Source organism: Lissotriton vulgaris, chromosome 2_2, assembly GCF_964263255.1.
Source record: "Lissotriton vulgaris chromosome 2_2, aLisVul1.2, whole genome shotgun sequence".
Taxonomy (NCBI): domain Eukaryota; kingdom Metazoa; phylum Chordata; class Amphibia; order Caudata; family Salamandridae; genus Lissotriton; species Lissotriton vulgaris.
Window position 1 is genome coordinate 287,027,941 of NC_141688.1, and position 23,860 is coordinate 287,051,800.

General features: G+C 47.1%; 1 protein-coding gene across 1 annotated transcript in view; it reads left to right on the forward strand.

The window, feature by feature from the left end:
* EXT2 (exostosin glycosyltransferase 2) overlaps positions 1-20,702 on the forward strand; it is a 106,014-nt gene extending 85,312 nt beyond the window's left edge. Inside the window, exon 6 of the mRNA XM_086959820.1 lies at positions 20,334-20,702. Within this exon, the coding sequence (XP_086815946.1) occupies positions 20,334-20,702 (369 nt within the window). The remainder of the gene's footprint in view (positions 1-20,333) is intronic.
* The last annotated feature ends 3,158 nt before the right edge of the window (positions 20,703-23,860 follow it).

The window sequence follows — 23,860 nt, forward strand, 5'->3', positions numbered from 1 at the left end:
TGCCTTCCTTTCCAGGTTATCGGGCTCGTTGGCCCACTTTTTCGCTGGGCCCCTCCTGCTGGTGGGAGACTTTAACTCCGTAGTGGATGTGGACTTGGACCGCTCGCATCCCCCGCTCCCCGATTCCCCGGTCCGTCGCACGGCTAAGGGTCGTCAAGATTGGCAGACCCGCTGGGGTTTGACGGACGTTTGGAGGGCGCATCACCCCGCGTCTAGGGATTATTCATACTTCTCGAGCCTCCATGAGCTGCATGTCAGGCTAGATGGCTTTCTTGGTTCGCCCGAACTAGTTTCGGCAGCGGTCCGTTCAGAGTACTTATCGAGGACCATCTCGGACCATAACCCCCTCCTGCTGGACATTCGCTGGTTTCCTGGGACGCCGGCGGTACCCACCTGGAAGATGCGCCCCGAGATCCTCGAGGACAGTGTCTTCAAGGCGGACTTAGGGGAGAGAATCTCGGATTATTTTGCGTCCAACGGCGGTTCCGCGAGTACTAGGGCGTTCGAATGGGACGCCTTTAAGGTAGTGGTGAGGGGCTACTGTATCTCTAAGAAGGTGGGCATGAGGCGTGTTATCCTGGCTGATTTAGACACAGCGGACCGGGCACTCCGCGAGCTTGAAGTTAGCCGCCCCGGACACCCGGAATTGCAAACACAAACGGTAGAGGCGAGGGAGAGGGTAGCGGTGGAGGTCGAGCGGCTCCGCTGTTTTGATTATAAGGCCTATACGGTCCGGTCTATTGCGGAGGGAGACAGGTCGAGTGCGTTGCTGGCGTGGTTGGCCAACCCCACGCGCCAGTCCCAGACGACGACAAATATGCGTAGGGCAGATGGGACCGAGGTATGCACCCAACCGGAGATTCTTCGTTGCTTCCGGCATTACTACGAAAGTTTATACCGCAGTCGCTCCGCACGTGACCCAGACCGCCTTGATAACTATCTTCGCCCACTGGAACTCCGCACAGTAGGACAGGAAGTAGCGGAAACCCTGGGCTCTGATATCAACTTGGGAGAGATCCGCGGGGCCATCAAACGGATGGCGAGGAACAAGACCCCGGGCCTAGATGGCCTTCCGGTGGAGTTCTATGCAGCTTACGCTGACCTCTTGGCCCCTCGGTTACTGGTGGTTTACAGGGAGGCGAAGAGGTTGGGTCGACTCCCTGGCTCGATGTGTGAAGCGTTGGTGGTTCCTCTCCTCAAACCGGGCCGAGACTCATCTGACCCGGGGTCCTACCGTCCCCTATCAATGCTGACGGTAGACTACAAAATATTGAGCAGCATCTTGGCCTCGAGGCTGCTGGGACATATGAGTTCCCTAGTACATGAGGACCAGGCCGGCTTCATCCCACGGCGGAATACGACTATGAACATCCGAAGGTTGTTCCGATTGCTTGGGGAACCACTTGTGGATGCCCCGTCCCCGGTAGTCTTGTCGGTGGACCTGGAGAAGGCTTTCGATAGCCTAGAGTGGGACTACCTATGCACGGTGTTACGGAGATTCGGCCTCGGGGAGGGATTTGTCAAATGGACTGCGGTCCTCTATGCTTCCGCTTCGGCCAGGGTTAGATCGGGCCCTTTGATTTCATCGCGATATCCGGTGGAACGTGGCACGCGGCAGGGGTGCTCCTTATCTCCGCTTCTTTTTGCACTAGCGGTGGAGCCACTGGCGATGCACCTTCGCTCGGGAGCCCACTATACGGGCTTATGGACTGCAGCGGGCCCGCATTATGTTTCGCTATATGCGGACGACCTGTTGCTCTTCCTGGAGGACCCGGTCGACGCTTTGCGGGGAGCGGAATTGGCGCTAACGGAGTTCGGAGTGGTTTCAGGCCTCCGAGTGAATTGGTCTAAGACCTGTCTCTTTCCGATGCGCAGGGGTACCCCCGCCCCTGCGCTAAGTAGGGAGATCAGATGGGAGCCCGACTGCTTTAAATACCTTGGGGTATTTGTCTACCATGACCAACCCGACCTCCTAGATGGGAACATTGCCCGTTGTATTCGAGCACTTCGAGGTTGCATGGACTTTTGGGCCACGCTGCCGCTCTCAGTGGCGGGACGTATCGCCCTGCTCAAAATGGTGGCGCTCCCCCGGCTATTGTATTACTTCCGAACTTTGCCGATCTGGGTCCCACCGGCCACGTTTCGTCGCTTACGTTCTATGGTGGTCGGGTTCCTCTGGGGAACGGGCCGGCGGCGGGTGGCCCTCAATACCCTGATGAGGCCGAAGGACGAGGGGGGGCTTGCTGTGCCGGACTTCGAGAAGTACTATCTGGCGGCGCAACTCCAGACCTTCGCCCAGGAGATAGCCAGGGAATTCAGAGGCCCAGAAGACGGTAGAGGGACGGGTATGGCCAGGCACGTCCTCTCCTTTATCGCGCTGCGACAACGCTTGGTCCTACGGGACTTGTCGATGGAGGAGCGGACTATCCGACTATGTTGGAATCGGGCTCACGCCAGAGGCCGCCTACGGACGCCATATGCGCCTGAAATACCGTTGGGGATGCTGACGGCCCTCCCCCATGGAGGGGATTGGTCACGATTGGCGGACTGGGAGGATTCCGGTTTACAGCTCGTCGGGGATCTGTACGAGGACGGAGCGCTCCTGTCCTTTCAGGATCTCATTGACCGCTTTGGGATCCCCCGGGGCGACTTTCTGCTGCACTCGGCCATTGTGCGAGCGATCCAGGCGCACTGGCAGAACGGGCTGGAGGAACCTCATTTGTCTCAGGTGTGCCAGTATGTGATGATGTCGGCGGGCACGGTGAAGGCGGTCACTTGCCTCTACGGCAGGTTGATTACCGAGGGGTTGGTTCCTCTCACCACATTGAAGTCCCGCTGGGAAGAGGACATTGGTAGGGAGATCCCGGAGACGACCTGGGCCCAGTTGGTGAGACGTGCCTGGAAGGGTACACGTAGCGCCTGTTTCCAACTGGTCCACTATTATGTTCTCCATAGAGCGTACCTGACCCCGGTAAAGATCAGGCGTTATTTTGCCATGGCTTCAGCGGAATGTCCTAGGTGCCCGGCTCAGGAGGCGGACCTCCTACACATGTTATGGGCCTGTCCGGGACTGACGTCCTACTGGCAGGAGGTAGCGACGACTCTGGAGGAGGTGACGGGGAGGCACTTATCATTCGATGTGGTGGTAGGGCTCTTGCACTGGTTCCCCCACACCCCCCGGTATAAAATCTCCAGTAAATTTATCGACCTGGGGCTCCTACTTGCTAAGCGAGAGGTGACCAGGAACTGGAAGGCACGAGCTGGTCCGGCAGGTAGCAGATGGCACAGTGAGCTTTTGAAATGGGCGGCGGGTGAGAGCGCGCTGAGATACCAGCTGGCTTGGAGGCAGGGTAATGAGAAGGCGCAGGAGGCCGCGTTGGAGTGGGAAACGCTGGTGCAGGCCCTCAGGGATTATTGTGCCCCCAGCGACTCCGAAAGTGAGGAAGCGACTCGCCCCGAGTCCCGATGAACGTCAGCATTGACAGTACTATTACCTTCCCCGTGGGTCAAGTAGTGGATCCTATGTTGATAAGCTCCATGGCGCTGATGGTGGGGGGGGGGGGGGGGGGGGGGGGTTTCACAGTTAAGCGGGTATTTCGAGGGGGGGGTTTATTTTGGGGGTTTTGGGTTTGTTTAGAAAAGCAGATGACGGACAGTGTGTTATCCGGACCAGCTCCAGCATTCTACTGACCCCTGTTGCATTTCGCCGCCCAACCCTTGGGTTATGGGCTGGTTGGCTGTGTACAGACTTTACGGAGGGGGGTCGGTGGGCTTTATTCTGTATATGTTGCTTATGATACAATGCTGGTCGCTACTGTATTGATTTACTGATTCCTGCAATAAAAATATATTTAAAAAAAAAAAAAAAAATCAATCAATCAAGGAATTTGTAGAGCGTGCTACTCACCCGTAAGGGTCTCAAGGCGCTGGGGGGGGGGGAGGGGAAAGGGGGGGGGGGTCGCTACTGCTCGGACTCTCTGGGTTCTTCCGGCGAGGAACGAGATGATCCACTCCAGGGTCGCGCCTTGGATTCCGGTGTCGCTGAGGCGTTGTATCAGGGTGTGATGGCATTCCGTGTCGAAGGCTGCTGAGGGGTCCAGGAGGATGAGGGCGGTGGTTTCCCCGTTGTCGAGCATTGACCTGATGTCGTCGGTAGCTGCGATGAGGGCGGTCTCGGTGCTGTGGTTTACTCGGAAACCGGACTGTGACGGGTCGAGGGATCCGTTTGTCTCGAGGAAAGCGGAGAGTTGTTTGTTGACCGTCTTCTCGATGGATGTCCTCATATGGCATCATAGCAGCCTGCGACGCGTTTTGAACGTGCTCTTCGACACGGGTCATACACGTACCAACAGACTTCCATCGTGAAGGGGAACGTGAATGCTCGTAATGTGGCCTTGTTGAGACACTCTGACACTAAATGCACAGAATCCATGACATATGATTATCAGTTTCCACGTTTATTAGACTTTGAACACTATTATTTAATAAATAAGTGGCCACGTTCATATAACCCTATAGTTGGATGAGTGACTTTGGGATATCTATCATCTGGATTTCACCATATTTTTAACTATACATAAGTATCTCTGAAGGTGGCATCGATGAACCGTCCTCCGATGACTATGGACATCAAGCTTGAAATACATTGTTGCCTCTATAGCTGACTTACATATGGAGTCTTAATCCATCCTGTGTTGTCAATAGGAATCCAGCTCTAAAGTTCATATTTCAGTACAATAGACTGTTACCTGATGAAGGCACGAATGCCGAAACGTGCGTAGTCCACATCTACCGCACTGCCTCCATCAACTCCAGGTCTATCGTATTTACTTATGGGATTCATTTATTTATGTTGATCTTTGTTAAATGTATTATATGAGATCAATGAACTCGTTTTAAAAGATACAATTTCAAAAAAACAAAAGAAAATTTGAGAATAAATTTGCAGAGAATAATAAAATGAAATATATTTTTCCAGATTTTCTATTGTCTATATATTTTCTACATTAGTGGTTACAGTTCACAGAGAGATTTAGAATAGAAGTTGCCCATGAGGTAAACTAGCTATAGGCCTTTACTTAATGCATTTTTCCCCTATGTGTAGCTTGTGTATAAGATACATAGGTGTCCCCTGTTTCCTAAAGAATAGGACGCTCTCTATTCTACAACTTAGTGGCGCTGATAAATGAATGAACTGATACTGAATCGCAATTAACCAAATGTTGGTTCAGCAACAAAACAAAGCATATAGCTGACATCCTTTTAGGTGGACCTGGATATGTATTGTATTGTAATTGCATTTATATAGCGCATTCAACCCCCGACGAGGCGTCAAAGCGCTTTTTCGGCGAGTAGCACGCTACTCCGGGGCCCATAGAGGATTAGTGTTGAATTAGTATAGTGAATCATGCAAGTACATTGTAAGTGGTGGATAGGTTAGTCAGTTATTTGTCTAGTATATTAGTATAGTTTAATATGGAATTTGAGAAGTGAACATGTTAGTCTGTTAATTTTGATTGAAAAGGATAGTGGAGGGATAAAAGAGTGAAGTTTTTTTTTTTTTTTTTAGGTCTTAGCAGTAGGAGGAGGCTTTTGGATGAGTAAAAGGGAGTTTTGGAGGGTCCTTGTGCCATCTTGATGTCCTTTAATAAATTCCTATGGTGCTTGTAAGAGGCAAAGCCTCTTCAATTTCAGAAATGAGGTTTAAAGAAGGGCTTTTTAAAACTTTGATCTAACCAACTGACTAAAAATAGATCTTGCTCAAGCTAACTAGAAGAGCTGTAACCAACCTGAAAGAAAATTCAGATGCGGCCTGCAGACTTGGCTGCTTGTGTGAGTGTCTCCTGGGCTCAAAGTATGGAAACTTCCCATAGACATCCCTGCCTCAGGCAAGGAACACATCCAGAAGCAGCGGACGCAGTGGGAAGGGAGAATGCACAGTACAGTCAGTGCCGCTGTCAAAAGTCAGATTTATTTGGTTTGTAAGCTAAATGGCTCTTTACTAGTGAAGTAATAAAATGTGTAGTGACTGAAAACATTCTCCCAGCTGGACTGTCTGCTTGTACGTTTTTGTATTGTTATACTTCAATTTATATAGCACTTCATGTCCATCACACGGGTCGAAAGTAGATATGCGGCAGCGTGGCAAGCTACTCCGTGGGAGTGCATGTATGGCAGACGATGTCTATCATGTAGCCTTTGTGAGTAGTGTTTCGATGTTTGGTGTGAGGACCAGTGAGCACACGATGCTTAACCACTAGATGCTAGTACCTGGATCGAGAGGAAGTACATGTGTGTGTTGGGGCATATGGCAGTATGGATTTGGAGTTGTATGCATGGAGGAGGCTGCTTATGTTATGTTGCATCGTTGAAAACTATCTGCCTAGGGCATAGTAAAGAGTGAAGGATAACTTCTAACGTGACTGTGCCTACCACTCTAAGAGTGTTTGCTCTAGTATCGGTAGGTGTGACCCGAGGAGTATTGTTGCTCCTAGTAGAGAAGCTCATCGCGAGATCATCTTGCGAGGAGCCAAGTCTTTATTGCCTTCCTCAATTTCATTTGTTTTTCAGTAATTACCGGGAGGGAATTTGTTTAAACATATTTTCCTGCTGGGTTGATATTTAGATTTATAGTCCAGTGTCAGGTCTGTTAATATCCTACAACCACACATAGGACACCACTTACGTAAAAGCCACTAGTAACTTTAGTTGTCAGATGGGAAGGAGAAGGGAACATCCCATTATTCACAGGGGTTTAAAATATGGTGTTTGGCCACAGAGCAAAATATTTTCTCTGTGAGAAACATTGTAAGATTTAAAAAAAAAATAAAGGCAAATGCACATTTCCGCCAGGCTTATTCCACCGGGTTGCCTGCCATGTGGAAAATTCTCTCTATTCATGGACCGCTACGGCTTGTCTAGGCAGCTAGGAGGTGTATGTAAATATTGAACAGGCAGCAGGAGAGGGACAATCTTTGAGGAATATCACACAGCACTGAGTTTGTGGGCAATTAAGATTATCCACAGACCTTTTTGTCTGTGGTTGATGGTTAATGAGTGGGCCATTACAGCGCATGTCCAGATATTAAAGTTCAATTTATGTGTCTTTTCTGCAGGATTGTGTGATCACGGTATGACACGTTCCAGAGAAGTGGACGAGGTTAAAAGTGGTTTTATTTTCCTGGTGCAGGTAGATTAGAGGCTCTTTCCTCATTGACCTGGGTCGTTTTCTGTCCCTTTAAAGAGTGGAGTTCTTCCTGATAGTTGCAGAGGTAGTAGTTTAGTTAAACATACTCTGAAAGTTGCGTTGTCTCTTCTCTCTCCATGATTTTGCAGAGAAGAGTTAAATAGGCGGGGTTTGTCGCAAGGGAGGCAATGTTGGTGGTAGAGAGGAGCGCACCCTGGATATTGATGCTGGAATAGCCGTTTTGGCAATATTGGCTTTGAGGAATTCAACATGGTCTTTGCAAAGTTTTTGGGCCTTTGAATAGTCACTTTTTAAGAGCTTCTGAATTGGATAGTTCCTGTTAGATATTAAAATGTCCTTCCTCTAATTTTGAGACTTGTGTTTGTTTTGCAAAGTAAGGTTTTTGTTTCTTTTGCTGTGTTAGTGGTAGCCTTTCTTGTGTACATTAATACAGTATTTCATTGTGTTTGGGCTAATGCTTTTACCAGTGCTTTTGTCAGATTTCAGTTCAGCAAGTTACAAGTTGAACTACTAGTTGGGGAACTTAAGGGCAACCTTGAGCTTTCATGGGTTTCTATAGTGGGTGTTATGTTGTGGTAGAGGTTGTCGAGCAGGTTCCGATGATCAGGTTTTTTCAGGGTGCATTGTAGCTTTTCTCAAACTCCTTTGTGCTTATTTTTCTGAAGGGTCTGGGCCAGGGTATGAGAGTGCTTTGCATGTGGGCAGGCGGGTTTGATACATATGAAGATGTGGGCCAACCAAACCTCATTGACCAGTCTGGGTCTGAGCTACTGTGGGAAGATGAGTCGTCTTTGGGGAGTTTCTAGGAGTGCTGCATGGATTCTTTGTTTGAAGCACATCTCCAATGTTTTAGCGATTTACAAAGAGGTTACTCTGGGGCATATATTGTTTTGGCTATTTTTGAACCAGGTACTTTCTAAAATGTATTTAAATGTTTGTTCCGATACATTTTTTTGCTAGAATTTCACTCTCCTATATCAAAGTTTCCAGATTTGCATTGATTATCCTTTGCTTTAGGTAGTGCTCAGCTACTATAATAATTGTTCTTGTCATTTTCAAATTGCCTATGCAGCTTAATGATCAAATTAAAAGTTATATAGGAGGCATTTTCTTGTTATCACACTCTCTGCACTGCTGCAATCGTTTTGCTGATAGAGCCTGCTTTCTCCTTCCCACTCCTCCCCTTAATCCATCCCGGGGGCTTCACCTCTTGGAAAGTGATGTCACACCGGTGAGATACTGACTCTCAGGATAAGATGAAGAATTGTCTGGCGTTCTCCTGCTTGGGAAGGATCTGTTAATGGTAGACAGTTCCCTGCTGTTGGTAAGACATAGTTAACCTTCTAGTGTAGAGACCGCACGCTATGGCAAGTTCCCTCTCCGGATCAGAAGGTAATGGACTTTTGCCGTAAGGGACTGGCTGAACTCCAAGTGAAAAATCCACTCTGGGGTGATATTCACTCCACTGTAAGGGAGAGGTGGTCTTCCAATTTCAAACAAACAGTTAATTGTCTGTAGGCAGATTTTAGGGAAGAGTTGAGCTCAGTAGGTAGACCTCTGCTTTCAGGAACATATGGCCAATGTGGGAACAGTTCACCCTTTGGGATGATCCCCGCTCTAGGGCAGACGAGGCACTCTGTGGGGAGATCATATTTTATATCCCTTCGCCGAAAGAGACATTTGCACTGCACTGAACAGTGAGCTCATCTTAGAAAGGAGTTGGCTTTGAGAGACGTAGAGTTAAATTACCTGAGCCAAGCCATTCAGACTATGAAGTTGTCGGAATCAATACAACTGATTGAAGTTATTAAAGCCAGCTGGAAAGCCTGCAGAACCCCAAAGGTTATTTCCTTGTCTGGCTGGCCAGCAGTGAAATGAGATAGCATTCAGCGCACAAGGCATCCCGGCGCCATGCATCACTCAAGCATTGTTCAGTCAAAAGTACCACTTACCGCAATAGAGCCGCGATTGTAAAACAAATGGGAAGAACTTATGGAAATAAAATCTGATGATGGTTTGGGACTTCCACACCCATCTACTGTATCGGATAGCTTTCCGTTCATGAAAAAGAGACTCTATATGTTGTCCATGTTTTTAAATAAGCTGTATCTTTTATATTCTCTCTGTGCCTTCTACAGTTTTAGTTTGCTATCACTCCTTTTGGAATCTGCTCCAAATGTTAACTCTGCATATGTGAAAAGAAACTTTTTATATCCTTTAATTAGCAACATAATTTGCTCCTTCAAAACCCTCCAAGATTTGTCCAGCAATGTGTCTACAGACATAGAATTATTTTAATGATCAAGGCTGCCAGGCCTTCCAGCACATCCTTTGGACTGGGTTGTCACAAGCTTTTCTTTAGCCTTCTCCTCACAGGCAGATTACGTAAATGTTCCTCTTTTGTACTGGGATTTCACATTTGGGCTAGTTGGTTTCAAAATTGCCTGTCACTTCTAGCACAAGAAACAGCAACCTGTTTAGGTCTAGCTCTGTTTGTATCTGGTTTAGAAGGGTGTTGTAAATGGTTTCACCACCACATTGAAACAATCTGTCAAAATGAACAATCCATTCTTGGTCCAAGTGTGCGCCTGCAATGTTGTGTAAGGTGTTTGGAGCTCCGAATTCAAGCTCAGATGTACAATACATGTCAATGATAACAGTGTGTATTGTGACTACTTAAAATGTAAGAATAAAAATTTGGATAGGCATCGAGAATAAACTATGTTTCAGCTTAAAGAGAAAATGATACACTATAATAATAAGTGGCCATTTTGGTTGTGGTTTTTTTGCAACGTATGTTGCTTCGTTGCTCACCAATGTGTATGTTGACTGGTCTAGAGGTCATTCCGATGTATTCTTTGGCACAGGGACAAGTGATAAGGTAGATAACATTACGACTGTTGCAGTTAGCGAACGCACGTTGTTCCCAGGTGGTTCCGTTTGAGAACTTAATGGTTTTGCTTTTACTGGTAAATTCACAAGAGGTGCATCCACCACAAGGATGGTGGCCATTTACAGCTGCTAACTTTGGAGGGCCACTGTCTCTCGTGGTCCTCGGTCTACTGTGGACCAGAATGTCTTTCAGGGTTTTCCCCCTTCTGTGGGAGAACATTGGTTTTGGAAAATTCAAGGAGCCACAAGTCAGGATTTTCCAGTGTTTGTGTAGGAAGGTGGCTACCTGACTATGGTTACCCCAGATTTTTTGCCTTGTGTTTAGCTGGTTTTCGACTTAGTTGGCCTGGTTCCCTGCTAATCAGGGCCCCAGGCTATCTGCTCTCTCTGTAAAATGGATTCCATGTACCCTAGGTGCATAACTAGATTGGCTTGGGTCACCTTATCAGCCCCTGTACAGAGCACTATAGGTGCCCAGGGCATAGGTGCATCCAAGGCCTACCAGGGGCTGCAGCATATCTTTTGCCACCCCTGGCTGGCTATCTAAAATTGACACAACTGGCTGATCACTCAGCTGGGGCAAGGTGGTGTAATCACCCCTTGCTTAGATATAGTATGCCTATATCTAAACCTATCTGGGCACATATAAACCTGTGAGCCACTCCTATGGCAGGCCTTAACAATCCTGAAGGCAGAGTGCGTGGTTTAATGTGAGATGGTGCTCTAGCATGAGCTGAGCCTGTCTGCAGCTGTCGGGACCAATTCCCTTAGCTGTTCCGGGATAATGCCAAACCATATACTATTAAGTGCATTATAATCCTCGCGGTTATATGTCAACTTTGGTTTGGCTTTATCAAAACATGTCGTGTAAGGTGTCATACGATTTGGAATACTACCCCCTCGCCAGTCCTGGCGACGGGGGTAGCATTCCACCCCTCTAGAGGGGACGACATGTTACTTTTGCTGAAACGCGGTTGATTTTTAAAAGAGCCTCAGATCCACAAAATGGATGCTTCTGCCACAGACACATGTCTGACCTCCTGCTGCTGACCAAAACTCAGCAGAGGAGGCCTGGACAAAGGATTTCCTGTCACAGGGAGGTGTGACACCACCCCAGACAGGAGATAGTGGATTGTAGCAGGGAGGTTTGAATGAAACCAGACAGTGCCTGGGGAGCACAAGGCTTCCCCTTGCATAATCCGGTCAAACCGGTTCTGGGGCAGCCCAGCCCCAGCTCCAATGAGACCTGGACAAAGGAAAGGGGGTGTAACCACCCCCCTTCCTGGTCCCACCCATAGGGGAGGGACCTAGCAGGAGATCCACCCCTCAGATTGGAATAAGAGGGGGAGCAGTGCCAATGCAACGCAGATCATCCTGAAGAAACATAAGAAACGAATTCTGGACCCTTCGACTTTCTACACGACGTGAGAAGACTGAAGAATCTCCCTTGTGGTCAAGGAGTGACCACCCTGTGCAAACAGGTACCATCCAGCCCTTGACCCTTGCTTTGTTGCAGTTCCCGCCGGAACTCGAGCGACAGAGATCGACGAGATCAAGCTTGCCTGCCTTCTACCTGCCCGATCCACAGTCCCTGCAGAGCTGAGACCCGTGGAGGCGACCGGAAGCGTGGGGCACGCCATCTTGAAAAGGCCACGAGACGCTGACCGTGCAGCCCACGAGTGACCCTCGAAGCTGTACACCGGGGTTTGAGAAGCCCCAGCCCCGAGCTCCACTTGCACCAAAGCTCACCCCTCCACACTCGACGAGTGCTGCGTGGGGCCCTTCTGCCTGTGTGCGCTCGACGCGTTGGCCCGGTCACTTGCCAGCTGGCTTGTGGCCCCTGTGCCGACGAAAACTGAAATACGACTTGCTTTTCTGGTTGCTCCAGATCTGCACCAGCTCCTGTAAAAAGGAGCCCCCACTCTGACCCTCCTGGTTCGAGTGATAAGCAATCTCCCGGTTCTGCGTGGATTGCTTTTGCCAAGTGCTGTTTGCTGCAAACTTGAAGCCGACGGTGCTGACGGCGAGAGCCTACGTGGGACAGATCGTGACCTGCTCCTGGACGTCGCAGATGCCCCAGAGCCCACGTGACAGCGGAGAGAAGCCTATCGACAACCGCCTGATTGCGCCCGACATTGCCTGGTTCCGTCCTGGTTCCACCCTGGTCACTGCTGAGTGACCCAGACTCTGTCCCCTCTGCTTTCAGGTACTTTTCTACTTCGATCCACCCTTGGATCGCACCGGACACTTCTGCTTCACAGCGCCTGCAGCTGCAACAGCTCCAAGCACCAAGAACCTGCGTGACAGAACCCGACGCCACTTCGACCCTGTGCACCCACGGCCTGTGGGTGAGGTAACTTTGCAACGCCGGTGTCCTTACACTGGTACACACCTCTAGGGTCTGTGTCTAAAGTTTTGTGTTCCTAGGTTCAGCGGAAGTATCTTTTAATTCACTTTATCCAACTTTTACGCACCATTGACTTTGCATTGGTGCGAGCCGCACTTTCCGTGCTGCACCCGTCTCCTGTGGGCTACTCCCGACTTCAGCATTGCTAGTCCTGACTGCTCCCAGCGAATCTCTAGGCCCTAGGCCTAACCATTGTTCGATAAGTGTTCCTTATACCACTTTTTTAATATATGGTTTGAGTGGCCACCCGCCCTCATCCATAATTGTGCAACTTTATATGTTTTACTGTGCTTTTGATTTAACGCTTGTGCCCCTTTCCTCATAAAGAGTACTGGGGAGTAATTTAGAAATAAATACATATATTTTTACAATATATACTTGTGTGGTGTCCTTTCATTTGATTACAGGATTGTATGTGGTAAAACAGCTCGCTTAACACGACCTCTTAAGTTAAGCCTTTAAGGCTGCTTAGTCCATGCTACCACTAGGATAGCTTGTCTAACAAGGTTGACTTACAACCTGACATCTTTGGGGTTTGCTTGGACTGATAACCAGTGGTTCCAGAATTGGAAACACTACCTATCAGGCCAACTTCTCACATTGGTGGCAGCGGTGGGATTTGAGCTTGCTGTTTGTTTTACCATTGCAATCTTTATCAAATTGAAAGATCACATCAAGTACCTCTAGGTACATATAAATCAAAAGCTTAGCATATTAAGTTCTACTGAATTTAGTAGTTGTAGATTAAAGGGATTAGCACACCCTGACTACAACTCACTAGCAAGGTACAGTAGGAAAACACTCAGTGTAGGTAAGTGCATCACTTACACCTCACTAGCAGTCATGTCTGATACAGGTAGAGCCTCAGGCTCTGCTCCTGTAATAATTGATCCTATAGGGACAACATCCAGATATGACAACCTTAGCCACAAAGACCTGAGTGCCTTGTGCACAGCCAGGGGGCTAAAAAAGGGCAGAGGCCCTACCATTCCTTCCCTAGTAGCTCTCCTACAAAAGGATGACCTAGATAAGGTGAGTCAGGCTCCCTTAGAATCAGGTGAAGGGATACACTCCCCTGAGAATGAGGATCTTCCTGAAGATGAAGTAGAGGAGGAGGAAGAAGAGGAAGAGGAAGGCTCTGATTTAGAAGAGCCTGAAGATCAGGATCAGAGGGGAAACCAGGTACAGGTTGCCAGGCTTAACCAGGCCAACTTGGACCTACATGAGAATGGAGAGGGCCAGCACCACTCCAGATCTCATAACCAAATTCTCCCAGGTAACAGGAGGGTGAGATCTCCATCAGGGGACTCTCATCTTTCTAGTGCCTCAAGAGAATCTCAAAGAGGGATGACTCCCTCCCAGAGAAAAGAGCATAGGGCCAGAATGAGGGCTGTCCAACTCCAGATAGAGAGGGAGGAGGTAGCTCGGGCTCAAGCTAAACTTACCTTGGCTCAAGCTAAACTTACCTTGGCAAGGGAACAGAAATTAAGTGGCTTAGATGCCACTGGTGGCAGCAAAATTCCTAAAGAGAAACCCAGGTCCTATGATAGTAGAAACCTGACAAAGATTGTGCCCCCCTATCAGGAAGGGGATGACATCCACAAATGGATGACTGCTCTGGAGAGAGCCTGCATGGTACAGCAGGTTCCTGAGGAACAGTGGGCAGCAATCTTATGGTACTCCTTTTCAGAGAAAGGGAGAGATAGGCTCCTCACTGTCAGACATGAGGATGCCAGCAATTACAAAGTCCTGAAGAGTGTCCTGATAGATGGGTTTGGCTTAACCACTGAACAGTACAGGTTAAAGTTCAGAGACACCCAGAAGACACAGACTCAGGACTGGACTGATTTTTGTTGATTGTGCAACTAAGGCTCTGGAGGGTTGGCTAAATGGCAGCAAAGTACATGACTTCAAAGGATTGTATAATTTGATTGAGGGAGCAGATCCTAAGTAATTGTCAGAACCAGCTCTTACACCAGCACCTGGTGGACTCAGATTTGACCTCTCCCCACGAATTGGGAAAGAGGGCAGATAAATGGGTCAGAACCAGGATTAGGCCTAAGAATCAGGACAGTAACCAGAAGGAGTCTACCAAGCCTCAAGATAAGGGTGGGGATAAAAGTAAAGAAAAGACTTCCCCAGGGCCCCAAAACTCCAAGAATGGGGGTGGGTCCCAAGACACTTCATCAACTGAGAAAAAGCCTTATTGTCATGCCTGTAAACAGGTTGGGCATTACAAAACAGACAGCTGTTGTCCCAAGAATGGCAATAAAGGAAACATACCTCCAAAGCCAGCTCCAACACCTCCTGTTACTGTCAGCAGTAATCCCCCAGGAAGTGGGAGCACACCCAGGAATCTGGGTGGGTTTACTTTTGGAGCCCAAGGGGACCCTGGCCTATCCAGGTCCCCATCCCCAAATGATCTTGTTTATGAGACTGGCATGGGGTTTGCCAACTTCTCTGTTTGCCCAAATACCTTGAGCAAATATAGACAAGAACCCATCATCAATGGTTTGAAAGTTGAAGCTTTCAGAGACACAGGGGCTAGCATCACCATGGTGGCTGACTGTATAGTCCCCTCTAAGCAACTTTTACCTGGTGCCAGATACCAGGTAACAAACATTGATGGCATCCAAACAAATCATCCCATGGCAGTAGTAAGTCTCAGCTGGGGAGGTGTCATTGGCCCAAAGAGAGTGGCAGTGTCACCAAACTTGCCTGTAGACTGTCTACTGGGTAATGATTTGGAAATCTCAGCCTGGGCTGAGGTTGAACAGGAAATCCATTCTAGAATGGTAAACTCCAATGGAAAGGTTAGTGGGGCTGTACTGGCTATAGCCCCAATTCAAGATGTCCCTCCTGAAAGGGTTGGTAGGGCTGAGCAACTCTCTGCCCCATCTTTACCAGAAGCTCTTCCAAAACAGAATAGCAAAGCTGTTATGATAACAGCAGAAACCCAAACTGAGTCTCCTCCTGAAAAGGTTGGTGGGGCTGTGATGGCCACAGCCCAAACTCAAACAGATATGTGTGTTGTGAAGCCTGAAATGATGGATCACTCCACCCAAACTGAGAGCATGGAGGAGGAAGAGAAATCTCCCCCTCACCAGACAGTAGGACAGGATCAGCCTCCTCAGGGAACTGATCTTACCCCTGATGAAGGAACTGCCCCAGAGGTTGTTAGGCCTGGCCTGACAGAGCCTCTGATGGCAGTGGACCCTTCTTAGGTGGGATCCAGTCTGGAGCAGGTAACCTGCCCCTCTCTACCTTGCCTTAGTCAGCCCAGGGCTGCAGAGGACAAGAAGGACAGTGAGACCCAGAGGGCCCCCTGTCAAATAAAGCACCCCCATCAACAGATTAGGGGCACCAAAACTAGTAGGCCTAGTAAGGTGAAAACTTTAAAAACTCCTGAGGGAACCCCCTTAAAAACAGTTAGGGACCTCCCACAGATGGATTCTGTTGGGCACAGCCAAACCTGAGACCCAAAGGGCCCAAACCTGAACTGTCCCTCCAGCAAGCCAAACAGAGGGACCCAGCCTCCAGCTTTAGGTAGCCAGAGGTTGACCCTGAGAGCTCAGTGCAACTCAGTTGAAGAAAGAAAGGCACACATGGTGGAAGATAATTGGAGGAAGTTGAGCCCAAAAATAGTGGAGCCTCACTTCAATGCTCCATATCCAAACCAGCCTTTAACTTTGCATAAACACACCCAAGGTAGTGATTCCCTATGGTGGAGACCCTCTAATACCCCTAGGGTGAGGGACTGCTTAGTGGACCATGAGACAGGGGGTACCCATGCTAGTGCAGGTACTTCCTTATATGGCCACTCAGGCAATAAAGGCTTACCTGGCCAAGGATAGCCTTATCTCCTTTCGTTTGGGGGGGGGGGGTTATGTAGGAAGGTGGCTACCTGACTATGGTTACCCCAGATTTTTTGCCTTGTGTTTAGCTGGTTTTCGACTTAGTTGGCCTGGTTCCCTGCTAATCAGGGCCCCAGGCTATCTGCTCTCTCTGTAAAATGGATTCTATGTACCCTAGGTGCATAACTAGATTGGCTTGGGTCACCTTATCAGCCCCTGTACAGAGCACTATAGGTGCCCAGGGCATAGGTGCATCCAAGGCCTACCAGGGGCTGCAGCATATCTTTTGCCACCCCTGGCTGGCTATCTAAAATTGACACAACTGGCTGATCACTCAGCTGGGGCAAGGTGGTGTAATCACCCCTTGCTTAGATATAGTATGCCTATATCTAAACCTATCTGGACACATATAAACCTGTGAGCCACTCCTATGGCAGGCCTTAACAATCCTGAAGGCAGAGTGCGTGGTTTAATGTGAGATGGTGCTCTAGCATGAGCTGAGCCTGTCTGCAGCTGTCGGGACCAATTCCCTTAGCTGTTCCGGGATAATGCCAAACCATATACTATTAAGTGCATTATAATCCTCGCGGTTATATGTCAACTTTGGTTTGGCTTTATCAAAACATGTTGTGTAAGGTGTCATACGATTTGGAATACTACCCCCTCGCCAGTCCTGGCGACGGGGGTAGCATTCCACCCCTCTAGAGGGGACGACATGTTACTTTTGCTAAAACGCGGTTGATTTTTAAAAGAGCCTCAGATCCACAAAATGGATGCTTCTGCCACAGACACATGTCTGACCTCCTGCTGCTGACCAAAACTCAGCAGAGGAGGCCTGGACAAAGGATTTCCTGTCACAGGGAGGTGTGACACCACCCCAGACAGGAGATAGTGGATTGTAGCAGGGAGGTTTGAATGAAACCAGACAGTGCCTGGGGAGCACAAGGCTTCCCCTTGCATAATCAGGTCAAACCGGTTCTGGGGCAGCCCAGCCCCAGCTCCAGTGAGACCTGGACAAAGGAAAGTGGGTGTAACCACCCCCCTTCCTGGTCCCACCCATAGGGGAGGGACCTAGCAGGAGATCCACCCCTCAGATTGGAATAAGAGGGGGAGCAGTGCCAATGCAACGCAGATCATCCTGAAGAAACATAAGAAACGAATTCTGGACCCTTCGACTTTCTACACGACGTGAGAAGACTGAAGAATCTCCCTTGTGGTCAAGGAGTGACCATCCTGTGCAAACAGGTACCATCCAGCCCTCGACCCTTGCTTTGTTGCAGTTCCCGCCGGAACTCGAGCGACAGAGATCGACGAGATCAAGCTTGCCTGCCTTCTACCTGCCCGATCCACAGTCCCTGCAGAGCTGAGACCCGTGGAGGCGACCGGAAGCGTGGGGCACGCCATCTTGAAAAAGCCACGAGACGCTGACCGTGCAGCCCACGAGTGACCCTCGAAGCTGTACACCGGGGTTTGAGAAGCCCCAGCCCTGAGCTCCACTTGCACCAAAGCTCACCCCTCCACACTCGACGATTGCTGCGTGGGGCCCTTCTGCCTGTGTGCGCTCGACGCGTTGGCCCGGTCACTTGCCAGCTGGCTTGTGGCCCCTGTGCCGACGAAAACTGAAATACGACTTGCTTTTCTGGTTGCTCCAGATCTGCACCAGCTCCTGTAAAAAGGAGCCCCCACTCTGACCCTCCTGGTTCGAGTGATAAGCAATCTCCCGGTTCTGCGTGGATTGCTTTTGCCAAGTGCTGTTTGCTGCAAACTTGAAGCCGACGGTGCTGACGGCGAGAGCCTACGTGGGACAGATCGTGACCTGCTCCTGGACGTCGCAGATGCCCCAGAGCCCACGTGACAGCGGAGAGAAGCCTATCGACAACCGCCTGATTGCGCCCGACATTGCCTGGTTCCGTCCTGGTTCCACCCTGGTCACTGCTGAGTGACCCAGACTCTGTCCCCTCTGCTTTCAGGTACTTTTCTACTTCGATCCACCCTTGGATCGCACCGGACACTTCTGCTTCACAGCGCCTGCAGCTGCAACAGCTCCAAGCACCAAGAACCTGCGTGACAGAACCCGACGCCACTTCGACCCTGTGCACCCACGGCCTGTGGGTGAGGTAACTTTGCAACGCCGGTGTCCTTACACTGGTACACACCTCTAGGGTCTGTGTCTAAAGTTTTGTGTTCCTAGGTTCAGCGGAAGTATCTTTTAATTCACTTTATCCAACTTTTACGCACCATTGACTTTGCATTGGTGCGAGCCGCACTTTCCGTGCTGCACCCGTCTCCTGTGGGCTACTCCCGACTTCAGCATTGCTAGTCCTGACTGCTCCCAGCGAATCTCTAGGCCCTAGGCCTAACCATTGTTCGATAAGTGTTCCTTATACCACTTTTTTAATATATGGTTTGAGTGGCCACCCGCCCTCATCCATAATTGTGCAACTTTATATGTTTTACTGTGCTTTTGATTTAACGCTTGTGCCCCTTTCCTCATAAAGAGTACTGGGGAGTAATTTAGAAATAAATACATATATTTTTACAATATATACTTGTGTGGTGTCCTTTCATTTGATTACAGGATTGTATGTGGTAAAACAGCTCGCTTAACACGACCTCTTAAGTTAAGCCTTTAAGGCTGCTTAGTCCATGCTACCACTAGGATAGCTTGTCTAACAAGGTTGACTTACAACCTGACATCTTTGGGGTTTGCTTGGACTGATAACCAGTGGTTCCAGAATTGGAAACACTACCTATCAGGCCAACTTCTCACAGTTTGTTCACTATTTTTGTGATTTTGTTTGAGTTAGTGTTGAATGTAGTTACACATATTGGACGGGTTTCCCGTCCTTTGGGCACTGTAGGTTCTAGTAGGGCCTCTCTATTGGTGTTCCTGGCTCTTTTTAGGCCCTTCTTAACAATTTACTTAGGATAGTTCCTATTCAGTAATTTTTGCTCAAGATCAGCTGCCTGCTTTTTTAACTCCGTGATTATGGAACAGTTTCGTCTGAGGCGAAGAAACTGCCCGTAGGGGAGGTTATCCCGCAGGTGTCTTGGGTGAAAACTGTTGTACAGTAAGTGACAGTTCTTGGCAGTGGGTTTGAAGTGAGTACAGTTCTGTAATTTACCTAGTTTGGGGTAAATGTTAAGGTCTAGAAATACCAGGTATGTATTTGACATTGTAAGAGCGAATTTAAAGAATTGATCTTGCTGGTTAAGCCAGATCATGAAATTCTGAACAGATTGAATGTCACCTCTCCAGATTACAAGCAGATCGTCTATGTAGCGTTTCCATGTGACCACATGATCACGGAAGGGGTTCTGTAGATGGAGAATTTTTGTGCTCTCTAAGTGATGGACATAGAGACCAGCCAGGCTAGGAGCAAATGTGCTCCCCATGCTGGTCCCATGCTTCTGTAAGTGGTGTGTGCCCTCCTAGAGAAAGACATTTTTCTTCAACGCCAGAGAGATGCACTCCAGAACTACTTGCCTCGGGGTCTGGTACTGCCATGGTCTTGAAAAGAGTACTTCCTCTATTATCTCAAGTGTTTCACGATGGGGAAGACTCGTGTAGAGGCTTTCTACATCCAATCCGAGTAATAGGTCATGCTCGGGGACAAAAGGTATTTCCTCTATCAATTGGAGTACTGCCTTGGTATCTTTAATATAGGTATTGGTCGCTTGTACTAACGGTCTCAAAAATGCGTCTTCGAAATTTGAGAGGGGCTCCAATATTGTACCAATTACTACTGCTTTCTCAAAAGTCAATAGCTCTACTGGTATGGTAGAGTCTAGAGGGGTGAAAGTGGACTTCTTTCTCAAGCCTATGTCTGTTTGGTTGGTGTCATTGACCTCATGAATCTCAGAATCCAGAAGCACCACCACGTGTTTCAACACGGAGCATGACCGCTTCAACCAGCCGGGGAACTTAGTAGTGAACTTATGTGACCTCCAACTTACTGATTCTCAACACCAGGTCCTTGAGAAGGGCCTCGGATTTGTCCCCACAAACAGAATGGACAAATTTAAGATTTGTCAGGAAATGAAAGAATTCATGCGTAAACTAAAATTAAAGGCCTTCTTTAAGGATACCAATGAGAATGAGGTCAATGACACCGACCAAACAGACACAGGCTTGAGAAAGAAGTCCACTTTCACCTCTCTAGACTCTACCATACCAGTAGAGCTATTGACTTTTGAGAAAGCAGTAATGGAGGAGTTAGAAACTTACCAAACACTGAAAAAACGACATTTCAAAACACTTCGCAAAGAGGAAGAGGCCCTGCAGAAGTTAGCAAACAACTCCGAGATTGTCATCAAACCAGCCGATAAAGTGGCGCGATAGTCATTCAAACCCAGGCCAATTATGACAGAGAATGCCGCAAACTACTAGATGACAGACGGAATTATGAGATACTCAGAGGATCCGACTGAAGATATGCATGTTGCAACGTCAAAACAGTATATATACATGTTTAAAAATGTACATAAAAAGGAAATTGTGGCCTTATGAAATTTGAGTAAACAACCAGTGGTACAATCCTCCCTTAGTTCCGTCTGTTAATCTGTGAATCTCTTGATGCTGATGTAGTGCATCATTCATAGAATACAAAAATACAGAATAAAACAGTTTAATCGTTATCGGGTAGACCACACATTTTATCTGCCATAGTGTTCATTAATGATATTCATTATATTTAATCGTTTTTGCTTGAGCTAATTGTAATTTTGTTTTTGTAATGTATTGAATGTCTTGAGTAGCTGAGTGATTGATTTTGGTTCCCTGTTACCTAAAAGTATTTTCACTTATGGAAGTCATTGAAATGTAAGATTGTCTGCTACTCAGGTGTTCCTACTTCTACCCCTTGATACTGTCAGTAGACAGTTTTGTGGAAAGTGGCCCTCAGCAGCATGCTGACTACGGTAGATTGTTTTATTGAGAGGTTGGCAGAAAAAGTGCCAACTCGCAGCTTAAGCTTTGATGGCCTCACTCCAACCTTATTGCCTCCATACTTGCAAACATATGGATTGAGAGACTTTTTCCAAATTTCTTGCAATCAGGTGACTGATCCAAAATGAGAAATGAGCACTCATATAAAATAATCTGTGCTATTTAAAAAAAAATAGTATACCTTAGCTAAAGAAATAATAGGGACCTCTGCAAACCTAATTAAAGTGCCTTTACCCAATAATAGCTTGAGAATCTACCCTTTAATTGACTTCTCAATGATCTTTCCAAGTCACTGTATTCTTGATATAAACTCCTAAGTCCTTATAATTACAACTATAATCTCCCTACTGCAAGTCTACAGCCATTTCCTTCTTCCAACTATTTTTAATTTATCCCCATCCTCTTCATACTATTCTGTTCTCCCAAAATAACACTTTCCAGACTCTTTCATCCCTCCATTATCCTATTAGATCTAACTAACAGACACATCTTCACCCCTCACATTAACCCATATTTCCCTATACTAATCCACCACTGATCCTTTTGGATTACGGAGTAGAGTGCTGCTCACCAAAAAGCACTCCGAAACCTTGTCTGGGAGAGTAAGCGCTACATAAATACAATTATACTCCTTGACCTCCATTTGCTTACAGATACAGAAGGTTTGCTTTCTGTCACGAAGGCCAGAACCTGGTTTCTTCAGGATAAACTGATAAATCGTTCTTTAAACAATAATTCTGTTGTTCAAATTGCCTCAGAATGTTGATTGGTGTTTGATCAAGTATATTAAGATCGCCTGCGTAACTAAGAGTGCTTAAATGATATAATACCTTTGCAGAATATGCATTGACTTGCCTCAAAATTCCAGATAAGTTGGCCACATATAGCATAAATAAGTGTCTCAGAATATGCAATATTACATTAAAAAAAAGTTTTATCTTGTTAAAAACACAATCTGTTTTAGAAGGAGAAGATTTTTGATTGTGCTACAAGTGTTGCTAACGAGGTGCTTGATTGGGATTGGAATGTTCAGTTTTTACTAACCTTTCATGAGCAGAATGTCGATGAGAGAAGTGGTAAAGCTGTGCCGTTGTCATGGAAATGAGGCTATATTTCACTGGGAGTCATGGAGTGAGTTTACTAAGTCCTGCAAGGAAGGACAGGGAACTGTGAAGTATTGAAAATGTTTACTGCTGTCCTGTGGAATATGGATTTAATCATGATAATGACCGCCCCAAAGTACTCTGCTGATTTTTATCATTGTCAGGATTGCTAGGATTATGCCTCATTAGGGACCTGATTGTGTTATCTAAATTATGGAGTAACAAAAACAAATTAAGCAGGATATTCTTTGGTAGGATGATTTGCATCAGTTTTAACTAGAAACATCCTTTTTTGTAAAATCTGCTTATTACTTGCAAATGCAGTAAATTCATAAATAGATGGCGCTTTGCAGGCTCAGTCGCATAGCTCAACTGTCCTATAACAAGCTCAACTTGTTTTCAAACAATTTATCGTAGATAAACCAAACCTAAACAATTTAATTTCTGCCCATTATTAGCAGTACTTTCAGGGAAAACAGCTCTTTCAAGCTTGGTACCCCCAAATCAACATGTAAAATAGATATACATAATGAGTAAAGTGTCATATAGTCCTATATTGCCATCTGTGTATTCTGGTACCATTGGTGATGTAACCAGAACCCTTTCATGGCAATATTAAACCATAGTTTACAAATGTAAGTGGTTTTGTGGCCTTGAGTCAGACCCACAGCTCAGTCTTTAACTACTTTTTTCAGTAAACTTCATAGTTTTTTTAATGACCTACTCAGCTTCCAAACCTTACTTGCACAGCCTCCTACAACGCCCTTCACTCAACCATCAGCAGACGCCAACCTCCACGGCAAACAGCCTTTAGCCTTCCACAGCAGGGTTGGCCTTTTCTCCTATCCACAGTGGCCAGCTCTGGAAACTAGCCCATATAGTGCCTGTTGGAACTTAATGTTGTCAGGTCACCTAGGGTAGCCTGGCCTAGGGTAAGACAATATCAATAGAGGCACATGTGTAAAGGTTGCAAGCCACCCAGCAGTAATTCAATGCAATATCACCCAAAAATGACACTACACCAATGTTTGGAAAAATACGACTTGTTTTATAAAAATAGTACTTTGTGGTTTTGTTGACTTTTTATGCGATTTCAATGCATCACAGAATCTTACAAATCATCACTACTTTTACTTTCATTAGTCAAACTGTTAACAATCACTAAGTTGAGTTTCTATGGTTCTAATAGACTGTCCTTCATACATATAAGGTAGGTTAAATTACGGTATTTAGCAAGCACTGTTCACTGTTCTGTATTACGTTCATTCAACAAGGTTTCAATACTTTCAATGTCTCATGGGATATGTAAATTGATCTCTCTCAAAGGGCTAGCCTCCCAATCCTCCTTTATCTTGTCCCAGCAAACCAGGGTTATTGCTTTTACTGATTGGGACAGTCCCCACACAAGCCCAAATCTATATCCTGTTTCCAAGGGTGAATTAGGTCAGA